Source organism: Gymnoscopelus braueri (genome assembly GCF_963280865.1).
Source record: "Gymnoscopelus braueri genome assembly, chromosome: 20".
Taxonomy (NCBI): domain Eukaryota; kingdom Metazoa; phylum Chordata; class Actinopteri; order Myctophiformes; family Myctophidae; genus Gymnoscopelus; species Gymnoscopelus braueri.
In genome coordinates, this window is record NC_137622.1 from 39,768,588 (window position 1) to 39,789,598 (window position 21,011).

A 21,011-nucleotide genomic window follows, 5' to 3' on the forward strand; every position below is an offset into this window, starting at 1 on the left:
AAGATGTAATAACCCCTAACAACCACTAGGGAGTCCCATCCACCTATAAATAAACTCACATGGACGAGTCTAAATAAGCATAAAATAGCATAAAACCCAACAGTATTATTCATGTTGTTCTAGTTTATCTGCTACAGTATGGATGTGGTCACTATGGTAAACATAATGACTATATGCCATCTGTATCATCATTATAGCAGAATATGGACATTGATTGAAGTATTGAATACTTTATTATAGTCATAAATGTAAACAGCACAGAGGTACAGTAAGACATTTAGGCTAAAAGGATCCTGGGGACTTGTTTCCATTGTGGTCCTACAGTATGTATTCAATTAATCAACATATCATAGAATATGAATACATGTCATCAACAAATACAAACAACTGTATGTAAAAAGGATAAAAAGACGGAAAAGGAAAAACGTTGGCAGTGAATGACACCTCCTTTCAATGGGACTTAAACTCTAGCTCCCCTTGTGGTTTTCAATGGGACTTAAACTCTAGCTCCCCTTGTGGTTTTCAATGGGACTTAAACTCTAGCTCCCCTTGTGGTTTTCAATGGGACTTAAACTCTAGCTCCCCTTGTGGTTTTCTGATGGAGGGTTTTTTCAGGACAGTTTTGAATGAAACCAGTGATTCACATCCTTTAACCCATTTAGAACTGGAATGCATCTGTGTCATTTTTTGATTTGAGAAAAAAAAAAAAAAAATGTACACTTTGGTTATTTAAAAATAGCAGTTAAACAAGCTCATAGCATGGCACCGAGTGCCGTGCTACGAGCTTGTAGATCTGTTATTTTTGAAAATGTGTGCAAATATAGGCCTATGTATTCTTTTAAAGCGAAGTTTTTTAACTCCAATCTTTGCCTCTGGGGGTCCCTGGAACAATATTTTGAATAGGGGGGTCCGTGGCCAAATACATAACATTTTGGGGGTCCTTGATAATTATGGAAAGGTTTGAGAACCACTGATACAGAAACGTACGCTTTTTAGAAAACATTTGTAGTGGGTGAATGGATGTGTGCATTCATTCCACATTGTGGTGGCAGAGCAGTAGAATGAGGATTCCATATGGATTGATAAGGCCATACAGTATAGAATAACATGGAGTCATAACTCCATAAGTACCTGGAGGCGATAGGGCTTTTAGCTGTTGCTCCCCCAACCATGTGGAATGCACCCCCCCCCCCCACCATCCAGACCTTCAACCATGTGGAATGCACACCCCCCACCATCCAGACCTTCAAAACTGCTCTGAAACCCAACTCTTCAATATGGCTTTCCCCAGCAAACTTCTGCTGCCCCCCCCCCCCACTATTCCACTGTTTTAATTGATTTTATAGCCTTATCTTAGGGTGTGTGTCGTCGTCCCCTAATAATGTAGATTTTCTGTTTTCTCCTCCCTCCCATGTAAAGTGTCTTTGGGTACCTAGACAAATGCTGTATAAATTTGAGATATTTTTTATTGTTGCAAAAACAGACATATATTTCTGCTGTCGGATAGAAACCAGCTATGTTCAAAATATACATTTTTCAGGATGTGAAAAAATTAAAACCTGTTTTTAGATCAACACAATACTGCCTCATCAAAGTTGGTATGGTGTCTTAATACATTGTCAGATACTTGAACGTCACGTGTGGTTATGTTATCATCACTTTACCCAAATACAAGGTCAAGTGGAGTTAGGTTTTTGAGATTTCTTTCTTTTTCCATCTAACTTGGTCATTCTAATCAATGATGGACGAAACATTTATCCCCACAAGTTGGAGGTTTGAACGACAGTTTGAGGATCCAATGGAGTTAGGAGGTTTAGTCAGAAGCACCTTTTAATACTTGTCATTGGTTCAGTATTTGTATTTTTATTTCTGTAGCTGTAGGGGGTGCTATGGGGGGTCGGCGACCCCTTAGTTCTGGCGCTGGCTGGGGGGCTGGGAGCTCCACATGCACGCGCGAGCACGCACCGTCAGCTGCGGTCTTAACACCTTAAAGTTTAAACAATAGCCTCTCAAGGTTCGCGCCATCAGCGGCGAGCCGTTCTCAATAGCGTCTACCTGGCTGCTTTGCATAACATTAGGCTACTCGAAAAAAGCCATGGACTTGAATTGAATGTGTACATTCCTCTCACAATGAGAGACAACAGTCTCTGCACTGCAGAGTGTGAAGGGGATCGCTTAGAAGAGGACCCAGTTCTCTGAGACAAGACAAAGACAAGTTGTCTGATTATTTTAAGTACTTATGTGTGGGTGAGTCTATGTAAAGGGCTTTTATATAAAACTAAAAGGAAAATAAAATAATTAATTAATTGAAACAAAAATAAAAACAACAAATTAACAATGCAACTAAATAATAAGATATAATTACATTAAAAATCACATGTTGAATACAGTATTTCAACTAGCACTGAGCTGATTGGCTATGTGCACATGCGTGCACGTGCGCGTGCACGTGGCGTCAGAAAATATAGCCCCCCTAGTTCAAAAATCCACAGCTCATCACTGAGATCAGGTGTCATTAACAGATAATATCAACAAGTAACATTTGTGTCAAGGGTTATAAGCTGGCTTTGAGACAAACTTGTCCACGTAACTGAGAAAGAAATAATGATCAAAAAGACCAAAGTCAATTAAGACTGATCAATCAGTATCATGGCATGAATATATGTAGTGTGTCTGTTCAATATATACATAGGCCTATACAAGCAGGTCAGATATAAATGCAGTGGTATGACGCAGGCACAAGGGAGACGTTTGCCCTCAATGCTTTCTGCCGTGGCATGGACAATTTCTTCCTTGTGCTTTTTCAACTATATGCCGAACCCTAACTTTAACCCCAACCGTAACCTCACAAAACTATGCTGAAACCTAACCTCAACCTCACCAAACTATGCCTAAATCTCTCCTTAACATCCCACATAAAACTATGGCTAACCTTTAATAGCGCATAGAACATTTATCGTACTTTGAAGAGAGAGAGAGAGAGAGAGAGAGAGAGAGAATATATATTATATAATATGCAACAGATGAACATAAACGTGTGTATATATAACCGGGCAGGTGAGACATCGCCTGTCATTCATTGGGTATAAAACTATTGATAACTTAATCAATAATGAAATTCATTGATATGAGTAGCGGACCGTCAACTTGTGATTCACGTTGGGCCCCTCCCATTAATGAAAGCCAATTACAGCCAAGGAATTCCAAGAGATCTTCGTTCTTCATGGGGAAGATATATTGAGGTGTGTGTGTGTGTGTGTGTGTGTGTGTGTGTGTGTGTGTGTGTGTGTGTGTGTGTGTGTGTGTGTGTTATATCGGTAAGTGTGCACCACTACATTGCCCAAAGTATCTTACAATGTGATAATGTTTGAGGTGAGACTTTACAGAGAAACTTTTTACTCAAAATCTCCAACTGTCAGTGGTAGGTCAGGTCTTCTCTCCTCTATGAGTTCTCTCATGAGATTTGAGATTACTGCTCTGGCTGAACTGTTTACCACACTGGTCACAGTGGTAGGGCTTCTCTCCTGTATGAATACTCTGGTGTCGTTTGAGATTACCACTCTCGCTGAACCATTTCCCACACCTGTCACAGATGTAGGGCTTCAACCCTGTATGAATTATCTGGTGATTTTTTAGATTACCTCTCTCGCTGAACCGTTTCCCACATTGGTCACAGGTGTAGGGCTTCAACCCTGTATGAATTTTCTGGTGATTTTTTAGATGACTGATCTGGCTGAACCGTTTCCCACACTGGTCACAGGTGTAGGGCTTCTCTCCTGTATGAATTCTCTGGTGCTTTTTGAAAACACCACTGTCGCTGAACCGTTTCCCACATTGGTCACAGGTGTAGGGCTTCTGTCCTGTATGAATTTTCTCGTGAAGTGTCAGATGACCGCTCTGGCTGAACCGTTTCCCACACTGGTCACAGTAGTAGGGCTTCTCTCCTGTATGAATTCTCTGGTGAACTTTCAGAAGACTGTTCTGGCTGAACCGTTTCCCACACTGGTCACAGCGGTAGGACTTCTGTCCTGTATGAACTTTCTGGTGATTTTTTAGATGACTGTTCCGGCTGAACCATTTCCCACACTGGTCACAGGTGTAGGGCTTCTCTCCTGTATGAATTCTCTGGTGCTTTTTGAGATCACTGCTCTGGCTGAACCGTTTCCCACACTGGTCACAGGTGTAGGGCCTCTGTCCTGTATGAATTGTCTGGTGATTTTTTAGATGCCCGCTCTGGCTGAACCGTTTCCCACACTGGTCACAGTGGTAGGGCTTCTCTCCTGTATGAATTTTCTGGTGACTTTTTAGATGACTGTTCCGGCTGAACTGTTTCCCACACTGGTCACAGGTGTAGGGCTTCTCTCCTGTATGAATTCTCTGGTGAAGTTTCAGATGACTGTTCCGGCTGAACTGTTTCCCACACTGGTCACAGGTGTAGGGCTTCTCTCGCTTCTCTCCTGTATGAATTCTCTGGTGAAGTTTCAGATTACTGTTCCGGCTGAACTGTTTCCCACACTGGTCACAGGTGTAGGGCTTCTCTCCTGTATGAATTCTCTGGTGTCGTTTGAGATGACCACTCTCGCTGAACCATTTCCCACACCTGTCACAGAAGTAGGGCTTCAACCCTGTATGAATTCTCTGGTGAAGTTTCAGATTACCGCTCTCGCTGAACCGTTTCCCACATTGGTCACAGGTGTAGGGCCTCTGTCCTGTATGAATTTTCTGGTGATTTTTTAGATGACCGCTCTGGCTGAACCGTTTCCCACACTGGTCACAGTGGTAGGGCTTCTCTCCTGTATGAATTCTCTGGTGAAGTTTCAGATGACTGTTCTGGCTGAACTGTTTCCCACACTGGTCACAGTGGTAGGGCTTCTCTCCTGTATGAATTCTCTGGTGAAGTTTCAGCTGACTGTTCTGGCTGAACCGTTTCCCACACTGGTCACAGTGGTAGGGCTTCTCTCCTGTATGAATTCTCTGGTGAAGTTTCAGATGACCGCTCTCGCTGAACCGTTTCCCACATTGGTCACAGGTGTAGGGCCTCTGTCCTGTATGAATTTTTTGGTGATTTTTTAGATGACAGCTCTGGCTGAACCGTTTCCCACACTGGTCACAGGTGTAGGGCTTCTCTCCTGTATGAATTCTCTGGTGCTTTTTGAAAACACCACTGTCGCTGAACCGTTTCCCACATTGGTCACAGGTGTAGGGCTTCTCTCCTGTATGAATTCTCTGGTGAAGTTTCAGCTGACTGTTCTGGCTGAACCGTTTCCCACACTGGTCACAGTGGTAGGGCTTCTCTCCTGTATGAATTATCTGGTGAAGTTTCAGCTGACTGTTCTGTCTAAACCGTTTCCCACACTGGTCACAGCGGTAGGACTTCGGTCCTGTATGAATTCTCTGGTGTTGTTTGAGATGACTGCTTCTGCTGTAGATATGTTTGAGTTGGGCAGGAAAGACATCTGGGATGGAGAATGGGAAGAGAGGGGAAAAAATAAAGTAATTAAATAACATGGAAGCTGTTTTGTATTACCAACTGATAATTTTCTTAATTTAGGACGGCAGCAGTAACTGCCAGGGACAGATTTAGTCCAGGCATTTTATGCAAACATGGGGGTCAACCTAATTGCAACAAAACCAAACTCAGCTGATTTGTTATCCTCAATATGTCCTGAATAACATAAAAAAAGTCACAAGGAATTGTGTGAAGGGAAAGTTTTGAAAATGGCCTGTAAGTATGACCCTACCAATTATTATTCAAGAATGTATTATGATCACATAATCACACAACTGATCAAGTACTGATCAAACAACTCAATTAAATTATGCGCACACAATATCACACTACAAAATGTCATCTTCATCCTCGTCACAGTGCATCTGTATTGAATTAGTGCAACTGGACCCTCTGCAGTGTCCACATGCCGGAGTGCACTCGATATTGTTCTATTTGCATGTGCATCTCAGGGTTCTGCAGTCAGCCTGGCAGTTGCACTTGATGACCCGCAGAAGCTTTTCTGGAGCAGGTGGTAGGATTGTCTGAATTGGTACAAACCCCTCATCACAATTCAGTATAGGCATTATACAAAATGACCTAGGACAAATTGCAACAGAAACTCTTTCAACTTTTTTTGTTTCATAAATATGTTAGTAATAACATATCAAAAGTCCTAAGAAATCCCAGTGGTGGAACATATTGAAAAATGCTGAAATAGGTGATGTCACAATTTCCCATCGACGCTCATGTTAAAGGATTTAAGCATGTTTTCTTGTCTAATTTCCACAAAAAAAGGTTCAATACTGCCCACTATCAATCAGAAATTGTTGGATGCAGTACAGTGCTTGTAAAAAAAAAAAAAAAAAAAAATTATGAACCCTACAAGTGTTATTTCTGTTATGCGTTTTATGCTTTGTTATGAACTAATGTTCATTTCATTTCATATGCATTTTTATGTGAAGCACTTTAAGCCGCATTTTCTGTATGAAAGTTAAATAAAGTTATTATTATCAATATTATTAAGTGAATTAAAAATGTTTTTGATATACTTTTTTACTAAACCCTAAAATAGTCTTGGTATTCCGTAAGGGTCTGTTCTCTCCTCAATGCTGTTTAGCATCTACATATATGACCTACCAGGCAGATACAACATCAAAGAAATATGGTTGAGTGGACGACCTAGCCATCATGCTGAGATGACCAACATGGAAGCAAAGACTAACAGGATGGCCAAAGCTGAATGGGTTGAGAGCCCGCCTCAGAAGCAGAAGGTCTCAGGTTCGATTCCCGGCCCTGCCAAATTGTCGAGGTGTCAGTGTGTTATTCATCTCCTGGAGGAACTGTGTAACTGCCTGACTCACCTATAGTCTGAGTATATATTTTCTTGTATTACCAGGTTGCTTTAAGTAGCTGTACTTTGCTTGCTTCAAAGTATCAGTGCTGTATATAGTTAGTGTGCTTAAAAGTAGTTTGTTTAAAAGCATTAGAGCTATATTGTGAGGTGTCATCTGATTGCCCTATCAGAGGGAGTTTCACCTGAACCAGCCCAATAGCCTTCTTGATAGTAGGGGAGGGGCCTCCAGTCCTGGCAGACGATTAGCAATCAGTTGAAGTAGTTTTAAACCACCTGCTCTGAAAGCGTCAGCTTTCAAAGCGGCTGGCAAACGAAGGCTAGGCCAACAAAGGCAACAGGCGACTTTAAACAGGCGACTTTGTCAAAGCCAACAAAGGCAACAGGCGACTTTAAACAGGCGACTTTGTCAAAGCCAACAAAGGCAACAGGCGACTTTAAACAGGCGACTTTGTCAAAGCCAACAAAGGCAACAAGCGACTTTAAACAGGCGGCTTTGTCAAAGCCCGACTTCGTCAATGAACGACCTTCGCCATTGAGGTGCTTCTTCTCCCCGATCGTCAGCAAGTGCTTCGAGAAACTGGTGAGGGAATACATCAGCTCCACGCTACCTGCCTCGCTGGACCCGTGGCAGTATGCGTACCGCAAAAACAGATCCACCGATGACGCTATTGCCATAGCTCTCCACACCGTCCTCTCGCATATGGACAACAAGCTGCTGAAGGACAAATATGTATGTATGCTGTTCGTGGACTACAGCTCAGCATTCAACACCATTGTCCCAGCAAAACTTGACACACAGCTCAGAGACCTAGGGCGACTGGATACAGGACTTCTTGTCCAACCGACATCAGGTGGTGAGAATGAATGGGCAGCATCACATCTGACCCCCTGACCCTCAACACTGGAGCACCCCAGGGATGCGTGCTGAGCCCTCTTCTCTACTCCTTGTACACGTATGACTGCATAGCCACACATGTCTCCAACACCATCATAAAGTACACAGACGACACGACAGTGATAGGCCGAATCGTCAACAACGACGAGTCTGACTGTAGAGAGGAGATTAACGCACTGGCACTCTGGTGCCGGGAGAACAACCTCGCTCTTAACAAGACCAAAGAACTGATCGTGAACTGATCACCCTCATAAGCCTGCCTCTTCGGCGTAGGACCAGAGAAAAGGGCATGGCTACGTGATGTTAAGCTGGACATCTGACGATACATCAGATCCTCTTGAGTAGTTTGGGTGGTGGTTCCACTATTGGAAATATTGGATGTGATACACAGTAATAATAATAATAATAATAATAATAATAATAATAATAATAATAATAATAATAGACATTATTATTGTAAGAGCCAAATGGGTGAAACATGTTTAATTGATTGGTGTGACCATGGGTGGCGCTGTTGGCTATATAAGCGTCAAGTTCACTGCCATGGGCAGGAGGTTGTGACCCGGAAGGGCAATGGTTTTTGACCGCAGGTTACCGCTGTTTGAATCACTACACCGCGAAATTTTTGTATGAAAAGTTTAGTCATCTGTCTATGGAACCCAAAGGATATTATTGTGCACGGTGAAGTAAATAAATATACCAAATGCATGAAGAAATGCCTGTATCGTTTCATTTGAACACTGAGACACAGCGAGCGGGGTGTTATTAGATTAAGCAAGGTATCGGCGCGTCAGCCAGGTCTAACTACGGGCTCATCTCCTCAGTAGCTCCGTATGAGACGGGAGCTCCTTTAATAATTATACTTTAACAAACAGAAAATGCAGTGCTTTACATAAACAAAATCACATGCACAGTGCTTCACATAAGAATGTATATGAAATGAACATGAAAACCGAGTGCATACAAATGCATAATGCATAACATACAGAAATGGCACTTGAAGGGTTAATTTTGTTTAACAAGCACTGTACTGCATCCAACAGTTTCTGGTTGTGTGGAAATTAGACAAGAAAACATGCTTAAATCTTGTTTTAGCATGGGCGTGTAGATGTTGATTTACGAGGTCCTATTTATCATCAAACTTCAGGTGGGTTGGTTTAAGAACGTACGTCCAGATGTGAAAGTTGCATCATACAAGAGTTTATTATAGAAAAGTTCACAGCTTCAGAAAATAAGCAAGCAGCATAGTAGCAGCTATATGGTCCCAAAGCTCTCTGCTCTCTCTCATCTCTCTACTTTACATATCCTTCTCTCACTGTCTCTCTTGCCCCCACCTCCTGAAACGGGGTGCCTCTCTTTCTCCCCAACTTCTCTGAGGGATCGGGCGTCATCCTCTTTCGCAATGTCTGTTCTTTCCATAATCCCAAAGAGGACACAAACATGTTTGTTTAACCTTTTGGCCGTATCTCCGTTCGACATGAGATTCACCTTTCCCCCACTCCATCTGTTCTTCCATGTATCTTAATGGAGACCCTTTGCCTAGATTCAGTTTACTTAAGTACTGTAATTAAGTACAATTTTGAGGTATTTGTACTTTATTTGAGTATTTCCAATTTCCAATACTTTTACTTCTGCTCCACTACATCTCGGAGGCAAATATCGTACTTTTCTCCACTACATTTACTTGAAAACTTTAGTTACTAGTTACTTTTCAGATATAAATTATGATATTATGAAGCATACATTAACCACTTTAGCTCTGTTTTATACCTAGGCTATTTGAAAATAGCTGATCTACAAGCTCACAACACGTCGCATCGCAACCCTTACTTGCCCCTACAGGCGTCAATGGGAAATTGTGACATCAGCTATTTCAGCATTTTTCTACACCACTGGGATTTCTTAGGACTTTTTATGTTATTACTAACATATTTATGAAACAACATACAGTGTTCGGTTTTCAAGATATATAATTGTATTATAATAATAGTGTGGATGGCGGCCATTTTTAATTAAAATAATTTTCCTACATGCAATTACTTGCGACCTGTTTCCTCTCATTCAGGACATATTTAGGACACAAAATCAGTTGAGTTTGTTTTTGTTGCAATTAGTGGGAGGTCAAGTGACATTATTACTGGACTAATTGGCCGTTGGAACATTTAGGCTGATTCCTGTCCTGCCTGGTGACTGATTCTTCTTGCAGCCAGTCGTCATTAAAATGCATGAAATTAGGACCAAATCTATGCTACTCAAACACACACTAAAACCCCCCCCTCTGCCTCTCTCTCCCCCTCTCTGCCTCTCTCTCTCTCTCTCTCTCTCTCTCTCACTCACTCACTCACTCACTCACTCACTCACTCACTCACTCACACTCTCTCTCTCTCTCACACACACACACACACACACACACACACACACACACACACACAGTGCTTATCTACAGTTGATTTAATACTGGAAGGAAGCGTTACTCCACCGAGTACCGACAACATTTCTGTACATCTGCTTATATTGAAGATGAAAGAAAAGTGTACAGGGACATAAAAACATGCACACACCTATTCTGTGTAACTTTATCACAGGCTGCTTCAGCATGGCTTGCTGGTAGATCTCTGGCTGTTCCTCCTCTGACGCAGCAGCTGAAAAGCTGTTGGACGACATCTCTCTTTTAAAAAACCCAAATAGTTCATCTCCTTCGGTCCACTTTGATGGTCGACATTTGAGGTCCGGTTTTACCGTTTGGGATCTGACTTTACTTGCTGACATGTTATGGTCTAGAGGTCAGTAGGACACTGGTAATGACTTGACCCAGTCCTCTGCTCCGCTTCCTGGCTAAACTCTCCCAGATCAACACTGAACAGAACAGTGCTTACATAACCAGGACCCTCCCACTCTCCACCCACACTCCTCCTACTCTCCACCCACTGCTCCAGCTCTCATATGGGTACATGCATCCATGTCACTGCTGGAAAGTAACTAGGTATACCATAAACTTCTGCTTGACTACATCTCAGAGCCACATATTGTACTTGTTACTACAATTATTTATTTGGCATCTTTACTGGTTACTTTGCATATTTATATGACTAGTTTTCTAATCTATTCCTATATTCTGCTGATTGGAGCAATTATGGCCATTCTCAGACTATTCTCATGGCAGACCCCTGAACAGTGTTTTTGCACTGGGGACCCCCCATCCTGACAAACACTTGGAATTGTAGGCATTCCATTTAGTTTGATTCGATTGCACAGAGGAATATTGTGAAAATAGCCTATCTACAAGCTCACAAATGCGAGGCGTTGTGAGATTGTAGATCAGCTATTTTCAAAATGTTTGCATCTTTCTTAGATTATTTGACAAAGTGGCCAATGTTTGATCAGTTTTTTCTAGTATAGTTTGTTGATTAGCATACTATATGCAGTAATGGTATTTTTTCATTTAATTCATATTATTTTTTTCTGTGTTGTATCTGACAATACATTATCATATTATTATGTTGCTGCATACTAGTATACACACACTGTCTGGAGCCAATGAAGTACATTTCAGCCAGGGATGAACATTGTGACAATTAAGGACTGTCTCAGGCTCACTTACAAACATCTGGAGGCACGCGCGCTGAATATCAGACGCGTTGCTAGGTCTCTACTAGGTTGGGGGCTTAGCCCCCCAGGCAACGGACACATGCCCCGTTTTTGTGCCCCGTTTTTTGTTACTTTATTTCAGTTTTAGGGTTAGGTGTAGGGTTAGGTTAGGGTTATAGATATATAATTAAAACAAATAATTGTTTTAATTGGTGGCTTTGGATAAAACATTGGTGGCTATAGCCACCGAAGCCCCTGCGTAACGACGCCCCTGGTAAGCAGTGGTGGGAAAAGTACTCAAATGTTTTACTTAAGTAAAAGTATCAATACTGCAATGTAGAAGTACTCTGTTGCAAGTAAAAGTCCGAAATTCAAAAAGTATTGGTATCAAAATGTACTTAAAGTACCAAAGGTAACAGTACTAAAATGTTTGAAAATAGCAGATCTACAAGCTTGTAAATCGGCTATTTTCAAATAGCCTGGGTATAAAATAAGGCCAAAGTGGTTAATGTATGTTTTATAATGTAATAATGTATATCTGCAAAGTAACTAGTAACTAAAGTTTTCAAATAATTGTAGTGGAGTAAAAGTACAATATTTGCCTCTGAGATGTAGTGGAGTAGAAGTAAAAGTATAGAGAATTGGAAATACTCCAGTAAAGTAAAAGTTCCTCAAAATTGTACTTGAGTACAGTACTTGAGTAAATGTACTTAGTTACTTTACACCACTGAATATGACTTCAAGTCAATATCACGATTATTTCCAACCTTTGCCTCGATTGCGATTAATGAACAATTATTATTTTATGTTTTTACAAGTGAAAATAGCAGATAATGTTTAGCTATTATCTTTTAAGTGGTTTTTATCTTTGTTAAAATCAATCATCTTTTATATATATATATATATATATATATATAATCGATTAAGGGATTGGTTTTTATTAGCCGTTGCACCACTTATGATGTTGTTTGATGCTCCCTCCCATCCAGGTCCATTGTGTGTGAGCTGAAGAGAGAGGTGGCAGCAAAGACTAAAGGGACATAGAGGAAGAACTACTCCTCAAACCAGTGGCCCCCACCAACCTGAGGCCCATGACCGTCGCCAGAGATCACATCACATGGGGGCGGGGGGGGGGGGGGGGGGGTTGCACAAAGTCATCATCACTTGCGGGCAGTCATCATTATATTGTCAAAACATTTTCCAAAATATTCAACCTAGGAAAAAAATTATTAATAAGCAATTCAAAAAGGTTTAAAAATAGCCAATCTACAAGTAGTAGTCGTACATTGTCTAGTTTCCCTAATTGTGTGTGTGTGTGTGTGTGTGTGTGTGTGTGTGTGTGTGTGTGTGTTGTACAGAAACCAGTGATGTGTCAGTCATTCACCACTATTATGATTAGTATTTAACAACAAGACTGAAGGGTAAATTCTATGCTGTTTTAACTCTATTTCATACATAAATCAGGGGGAGTTCTTGACATGATGACAACATTTTGAAACCATGGTACCAGTCCTATTAATCCAACATGATTTGCATCATATCGCTGTTGTCGGGCAGAAACCTCCTATCGTCAACGTCCTAACGCCCTACTTGGATCATTCTACAGCGTCGCACAAAAGCACATCAAAAGTAGCAGGTCCACCGTCCACAAGCTCGAAACGTGGCGCTTTGCGCCGTGTTGTGAGCTTGCAGATCTTGCTACTTTTGAATTTGAATCCTGAAAAGTAACAGTTTTGGACATAATGAGGTTTCCACCCGACAGACGATACAGTATATCACATGCGGCCCCCCCCCACCTTCACTTAACCCATTAAGACCTGGAACTGTGTCATTTTTAGATTTGAGCTAAAAAGCATTATTTTACACTTTGGCTATTCAAAAATAGCAGATATACAAGCTCATAGCGCGGCACCGAGTGCCGCGCTATGAGCTTGTAGATCTGCTATTTTTGAAAAATCGTGAAAATGTGTGCAATTCTTTGAATATATATATTTTTAAAGCAAACATTTTTAACCCAAATCTTTGCTTCTGGGGGTCTCTGGAACAACATATTTTGATGGGGGTCTGCGGCCAAATATATATAATTTTGGGGGTCCTTGACATGAAAAAGATTGAGCACCACTGATATAGAAACATAGGTTTTTCAGAATACTGTTGAGATTTAGGAGACATGTAGAATTGGCTTCAGGTCTCAATGGGTTAATGCGGCCCTGCAGGTTCATATGGGAATACTGACATATTATTGATTTCAGCTGTTAGGATTTACAAACATGCAAACATGACCCGCTTTAATTACTTAAGTCTATATTATGGTAGCTTAAATGACTAGTGTTACAATTCTGTTGTCTTTTTTATGTCCAATGTATTTGTATTTAAGTTCATAAAGTTAACATAAGTATAACTAAATGCATTTGAAATTAAATAAAAATGTTACTTTTCAGGATTCCAATTCAAAAATAGCAAAGACAAAATCAGGATTTAAAAAAATAATAAAGCGGATCGGCAAAAATAGCCGATTATCAAGCTCAAAATGTGTGACATAGAATTTGTGTGACGGCATTAATTTACGAAAAAAAGTTCAAATGCGGAGATAAGAGGTGTCTGCCCGACAGTATATGCAATGTGGCCCTCTGGAGTGAGAGTGGAAATATAGTGGCCCTCTCCATCATCAAAGTTGCATCACCCCCCTGGTATATCCCAACAGAAGATGCATTTTATCTCTATGATTCTGATGTGATGAAGCAGCTTCATTTAGTTCTGGGTTAATCACACAAGCATGACCAGGGACGTGCACAGATAGACTCTAGGTGGTGCTAGAGCACCTGCCCTTTGCCCTCTTGACCAGAAGTGCCCTTTTTTTCAGTTTACAGCAGGGGTCTTCAACAGGGGTCCGGGACCCCTAGGGGGTCCTCAGAGTTACTACAGGGGGTCTGCCAAATCTTTATGTGATATGATTTTTCTTTTTACCATAACCACTCGAAACCTAGCATCCCTTTTCTGAGGAGAACTTTAGCCAAAAATAGCAGATCTACAAGCTCACAACGCCTCACGCTGCGAGGCGTTGTGGGCTTGTAGATCGGCTATTTTTGGCAAAGAGGTATAGGTGTAGAGGGAAAAAAGAGCAGACCAAGTAAACAAAAAAAAGTATAATTTACTTGAGCACCTGCCCCTCAAAATGTCTGTGCACGCCACTGAGCATGACGTCAGGTGGAAATCTTGTATGTCCAAAACTGTTACCTTTCAGGAAACGGGAAACTGTACCTGTGGCTCCAGCATAGTTATCATTTAGTCACAAGCTCTTAATACTTTTCACTTGTTAAACATTTATAAAACCCACAGACACACTTCAACCACTTGCACTTAATTTTGTTTTCTGCAATGTCGGCTACTTTTGTGAGACACTGTTCATGCTGACATATGAAGTAGGGCATTCCTTTACAAAAAAAACATTCAAATAAATTAAGTTTGAAATATGGAGATACAAGTTTTCTGCTTAACAGCAACGAACGCGTTGAATCCCATATTGCCGTGGTGACATGGCTATTCAGCCACACAAAAATGGCTATTTGAGCAGGCTGCCTTTGCAGTTGGTCCATGAATGTGAATTCGGCATTGATGCCCATGACTGGGGCTGGCCAGCAGCATGCGGGGAAAAAAATATTCACAAAATGTGACTTGTTAATGGAGAATTAACTTAACCCATTAAGACCGGGAACGCATCTGTGTCATTTTAAGATTTCTTTGGCTATTCAAAAATAGGTTGAGAACCACAAAAAGTTTGAGAACCACTGATATTATATTGCAACATAAGTTTTTTCAAAACAATTGTAGAATCCCCCAGAAGCAAAGATTCGAGTTAAAATGTTTGCTTAAAAAAATATTTAGCCTATTCAAAGATTTTCACACATTTTCACAATTTTTCCTAAAATAGCAGATCTACAAGCTCATGTGCCACGCTATGAGCTTGTAGATCTGCTGTTTTTTTTTTAATAGCCAAAGAAATCTAAAAATGACACACAGATGCTTTCCCGGTCTTAAAGGGTTAAGTTTTTTTTCTAGAACTGTTATGCTGTACATTAAGTGAATAAATGTTGTGTGAAAGAAAAACCTCACTGTAAAGGTCCTTACACACCGGGGCGATTTTTTCGTGCGAATAATACGCTTTTTTTTAAAACCTTATAAAGTCAATGCAAGCGTACATGGCGCGAAAAAGCGGAAAAGCGAAGCGAAAAAGCGTCTTTTAATTATTCGGAACGAGTCCGAATTTTGCGTATATTCGCACATTCGCCGGTGTGTAAGGACCTTTACATTGTATCTTTATCCACAAGGCCTAGGTTTACGTGAATATGTTAAGCAATTCATTCTACATACCATTTTCATTAATATTTCATTACATTTATTTATCCTATATCAAAAATTGGCTTAAGGGAGGACCGGCGGGCGGCCACGTCACTGTAACTCAGACATAACCATAAACAATCCCCATACGCCATATATAGGCAGGACCACGGCCACGTCACTCTGACATAACCATAAACAAACCTGATACTTCTATATACTGTATTGGCATGTCACTATGACTCAGGCATAACCATTAACAAACCCGATATGCCCATTTATAGGTATATATGGAGATTGGATATGCGGTTGTCCAGAACTGCCGATCCGACTGATGTGGCCATCTATGGTTATCCAGTTGACAAGAACCGCCGAACCGACCAATATGCCCATATATGGGCCTGCCAATATACAGGGTATGGGCACATATACTAGTGACATCAGGGATCAGGTAGACAGACAGATATAGAGATCTCCATATATGGGCACTAAAGAGACACAGACAGGAACTCTGACAAAGCCCCGACACTATGACTCTGACACAGTGGTGTAAAAAGTACTCACATTCTTTACTTAAGTAAAAGTAGCAATACCACAGAAAAATACTCTGTTACAAGTTAAAGGCCTTTGTTCAAAATGTTACTTGAGTAAAAGTACAAAAGTATTGGCATCAAAATATACTTAAAGTACCAAAGTAAAAGTACTAGAATGTTTGAAAATAGCAGATCTACAAGCTCACAACGCGCCGCATCACGACGCGTTGTGAGCTTGTAGATCGGCTATTTTCAAATAGCCTATGTATAAAATAGGGCTAAAGTGGTTAATGTATGTTTTACAATATAATAATTTATATCTGCAAAGTAACTAGTAACTAAAGTTTTCAAATAATTGTAGAGGAGTGAAAGAACAATATTTGCCTCTGAGATGTAGTGGAGTAGAAGTAAAAGTACTGAAAATTGGAAATACTCCAGTAGAGTAAAAGTACCTCAAAATTGTACTTAAGTACAGTACTTGAGTAAATGTACTTAGTTACTTTACACCACTGGACTCGGACATATCGTTCGGATCGGCGGTGCGATGTAGTTGTCGAACTCTAGCGCGGCCCGAACCTCTAGTTTGTTTAAATGTGTGGTTCTCAAAGTGGGGCCCTTGAGGGGCGGTCCGGGGCGTTCCCAACCAAATGGACCTTTACAGGTAACTGACCTTGTTCGAAATGGTCCACAGGTCCATTTGGTTCCATTTTGTACACTGTCAGGAGTTACACACCTGTTAACCCTTTAAGACCGGGGGACGCATCTGTGTAAACACTTTATCCATATTTTATACTTTTGGCTATTCAAAAATATCAGATCTACAAGCTCATAGCGTGGCACCGAGTGCCGCGCTATGAGCTTGTAGATCTGCTATTTTTTTTAAAAATCGTGTTTTTTTTTTGCAAATCTTTGAATATATATCTATAAAGCAATTGTTTTTTACTCAAATCTTTGCTTCTGGGGTCCCTGGAAAAAAAATGTTTTGAGATGGGGGTCCGCAGCCAAATACATATCGTTGTGGGGCTCCTTGACACTGACATTAATATTATAGCAACATAAGTGTTTCAGAAAACTGTTTTAAACTGATTTAGAAGACATTTGTAGAATCCCCAGAAGCAATAACATTTTAGCTAGAAATGCTCGCTTTAAATATATATATATTCAAAGATTTGCACAACATTTTTCACGATTTTTCAAAAATAGCAGATCTACAAGCTCATAGCGCGGCACTCGGTGCCGCGCTATGAGCTTGTATATCTGCTATTTTTGAATAGCCCAACGAAATCTAAAAATGACACACAGATGCGTTCTCAGGTCATAAAGAGTTAAGGTCGGTACACTCAGAGTTATGGGGGGCCGTGGCCTAATGAATACCTACTGTAACTAGGGGTTACAAAAGTTTGAGAACCACTTTAAATCTAACATGTAGGAGACTCCAATTATGGAGTCACACAAGATGTGTTCCTCTGAGCCGGAACGCACCTTTCTAGTTCTCCTACAAAAGAGTACCGAAGTCCTGACGTCACTCGTTCATCCCCTGGGTTGCGGGAGTAATTTCTCTATGGAGAATAACATTGGGTCATCTTAGAATCGTCTCATATAACTTAAGAATTGTGGTCCAAAAATAAACAAACCGTCTCGGCGATATTGTCGGGGAGGAGGCTCTGTAATGTTTATGATAGTCAGTCACTCATATTTGATACAGTCTGTTTCTGGCGAAAATGGAACTCATTCGGCGGAAGTAACATTATCGTTTTCTCACCGTCAGTTGATGCTTCATATCCATAAGAGTCAATTCGCCATTTGTTTATTTTTGTAACACAGTTCTTATTTGACGCGATATTAAAGATGTCTATGGGAATTCAGAATGGGGGGGGGGGGGGGGGGACCGCGACCCAGGTAGGATGCGTAAATTACGCCAGACTTCGGTGCTCTATATATGGAAAAGCCATATATGCCATTACAATCAGAACCTCACGTGATTGGCTGAGAGGCACAACTACGTCACTCCACGTCACGGTAGCCAGTACTTATCCTCTACGCTGAATGCAGTGAGAGACAGAGCTGTATAACCCATAGGTCCATCCTGGAATCAAACAGAATATGGCAGAGCCAAACGATTCAATGGTCCGGTGACATTACAGCCTTTATCGCGCAGCCATTATCAAACCAATTGTTCCCGTTCACAGAGAAGCCTTATACAATGCCAGTCTGCACCCATAGGCCCGGGCATTGATGCTGGAGGATACCACCACGGAATATCTCTGCTATGGCAATGGCTTTGAGTGCCCGGGTGCTCGTTGCGGTCACAAGATCGAGAGGAGCACTACTACCGCAGATCGCTGAGGATCTGCTGCTCTCCAAGAGAGACGTCTTACCATCTCTCTCTTCCAAAGCCTACCTAGCTTACATAGAATGCACCAGCCATGTAACCTCCTCGTACCCAGCCAGGTTTACCTCGCACCTCAGCCACCCCTACCACCCCTACCACTGCCTCAATACCCCCCACCACACCCACTGGGCCCCTCACAGCCCCACCCTGCTAACCCGCTCGCTGCACAGCTCTACCGTTTGGTTCCACGATAAGAAACCTTCGGGCGAACAGCCTCCTCGGCCTAAGCCTCCTCCCGAGGCTCTCGATCATCCTCCGGTGCAGGAGAGGGCGCCGGTGAGAAGGTCTCTGTATCGGAGGGTCGTGGACGAGCTGAAGCACTACTACCACGGATTTCGGCTCCTGGCCATCGACACCAGGGTGGCCGGGGCGATGGTGTGGCAGCTGCTGCAGGGAGAGGTTCTCACGCGCCGGGAGAGAAGGAGGCTGATGAGGACCTGCGCCGACCTCTTCCGTCTCGTGCCCTTCGTGCCCTTCCTCATCGTCCCCTTCATGGAGCTCCTGCTCCCCGTCTTCATCAAGCTCTTCCCGGGCATGCTGCCCTCCACCTTCGAGACGGAGTCGGAGAAAGAGCGGAAGCAGAGCAAGGCTCAGGCCGTGAAGCTGGAGCTGGCCCGGTTCCTCCAGGAGACCATCAGGAACGGCAACGGCCACACGGGAACGGGCGAGACGGCCCGGTTCTCCACGCTGGAGCACCTGGAGCGCCCCCAGCTGGTGGCCATGTGCAAGCTGCTGGAGATGCAGCCGATCGGCACCAACAACCTGCTGCGCTCGCGGCTGCTGGTGGAGCTGGCGTCCATCAAGGCGGACGACGAGGTGATCGTGGCGGAGGGCGGCCCCGCGGCCTTGGAGACGTGGGAGCTGCAGGCGGCGTGCCACCACCGCGGGATGCGCTCCGTGGGGCTCACCACCGAGCAGCTGCGCCGGCAGCTGCAGCAGTGGCTGGACCTGCACCTGAACGAGAACGTGCCTCCGTCCCTGCTGCTGTGCAGGGCCATGTACCTGACGGAACTCAAACCTAAAGTCCCCGTCATCCCCCCCGTGCCCAGGCTGAAGAACTGTCACCCTCCTGCTGCGGCGAGTACGGAAGTGAGCAGCAGCACACCGCCCTCGGCCTCTGCTGCTGACGTTTCGTCCGACCCCGCCCCGGTCGTCATACACAGAGCGGGGGAGGAGGACATGAGGGACATGGCTCCTTCGCTGTCGGACGACAAACCTCTGTCCCCTGCTGAGGTCCTTGTGGCCAAGGAGGCGACGGACGCAGCCCAGAAGAGCAAGACCAATTCCAACGGCATGTAAAGTGTGGGGCAGGGCAGACTCCATGTCTGGACCAGATTTAGGGATTCAACTTCGGTTATTTTTGTAGTGGTTTTTCTATCGATGCCTATTTTGATTGATCGAATAATCGAGAAGCTGGGAAGCGGGAACGATGCAAGTTGGAAATTCCCCCTATCCGACCGACTCGATGCCGGGCACGGCACTCCCTCGGGCCGCCATCAGTCATTCGAATGGTTCTCGAGATCATGTGAACTGCAGATGCACTCACACTCACATACAGACAGATTTCACACATTTATAGTAGGAAGGATATCAGCGAATGGATATGAAAGATGGAGATTTTTTTTATACCTGACTAAATCAATTGGTCTGGTTAACACATTAAGCCATATTTAATGTCTTCAAGATCGGATAATTTTTTCCATTTTAAAAACATTTTGAAAGAAGAAAAAGCAACATTTAATTAGCTTTTTATCTAAATCGTTTTTTATAATCGATTGAATTGATTAGTTCGATTAACTGTTGTACCCCTAGACAGGCTTGGCCCGTGACACAACACCCAGTGTCCGGGAGGGGGTTGTCAGGCACGGGGGGGGGGGGTCAGTGGACACACATTAGGCCATTGGCTCTCAAAGTGGGGTCCGGGGACCCCCAGGGATCCTTGAGGGGGTTCCAGGGGGTCGCCAGCAAAATGTGTTTTAACCTTTTATACTTTGGCTATTGGAAAAAGTTTGAGAAGCACTGGATTAGGCCATCAGCTGTTGACAAAGCCATGACCCGCCACTGCGGTTGTTACGGTCACACGTATGGGCCTAGCGAGTCCTGGTTGCCAGTAGCCTCTTTCCCAGGCTCACTCATCTGTGAAGAGAAGAGCCTGGTCACGGCCTAAAGCAGAGAGTGTCTATGTAGGGCAGGACTTCCGTTGTGCGCGTTTCCCCCGGAAACGATCTTTTCCGACCAATCACAACACTTGTTTCATTCACAGAGAATGTAAACAGATTTGAAGCATCAACGTCATTTCCTTGGGCGGTACTTCCGCCAAATTCAACCAGTTGATTCCGGTTATCACTTCCTAGACAACCAACAGCCCCAGGTCTTGCCCAGCGTGGGTTGCCAGCTGTCCCTTGAAATACGGAATCGGC

The 21,011-nt window shown here is 42.8% G+C and overlaps 3 protein-coding genes across 3 annotated transcripts in view; 2 read left to right on the top strand and 1 right to left on the bottom strand.

The window, feature by feature from the left end:
• Positions 1 to 12,450, top strand: part of LOC308075687 (small ribosomal subunit protein mS39-like) — a gene marked incomplete at its 5' end in the record, with an annotated part of 52,187 nt that extends 39,737 nt beyond the window's left edge. Inside the window, one exon of the mRNA XM_080415635.1 lies at positions 12,318 to 12,450. Within this exon, the coding sequence (XP_080271761.1) occupies positions 12,318 to 12,372 (55 nt within the window). The 3' untranslated portion in view covers positions 12,373 to 12,450. The remainder of the gene's footprint in view (positions 1 to 12,317) is intronic.
• LOC308075427 (uncharacterized protein) lies at positions 1,353 to 10,539 on the bottom strand. The gene is made up of 2 exons (XM_080415304.1): positions 10,302 to 10,539; positions 1,353 to 5,456 (listed from the first exon to the last, which is right to left on the bottom strand). The coding sequence occupies exons 1-2, from the start codon at positions 10,507 to 10,509 to the stop codon at positions 3,427 to 3,429; spliced, it is 2,238 nt and encodes a 745-aa protein (XP_080271430.1). The 5' UTR covers positions 10,510 to 10,539; the 3' UTR covers positions 1,353 to 3,426.
• Positions 12,451 to 18,474: 6,024 nt separating the features above from the next.
• Positions 18,475 to 19,890, top strand: LOC308075688 (LETM1 domain-containing protein LETM2, mitochondrial-like; the record flags this gene model as incomplete). Its single annotated transcript, XM_080415636.1, has 1 exon — positions 18,475 to 19,890. One exon carries the CDS (start codon positions 18,475 to 18,477, stop codon positions 19,888 to 19,890), a length of 1,416 nt encoding a protein of 471 aa, XP_080271762.1.
• Positions 19,891 to 21,011: the final 1,121 nt, after the last annotated feature.

Coding starts and splice junctions, on each gene's coding strand:
- LOC308075427 (XM_080415304.1), bottom strand. CDS start 10,509: ATGTCAGCAAGTAAAGTCAGATCCCAAACGGTAAAACCGGACCTCAAA. Junction 5,457..10,301: donor GATAAAGTTACACAGAATAG/GTGTGTGCATGT, acceptor TCTCCATCCCAG/ATGTCTTTCCTGCCCAACTC.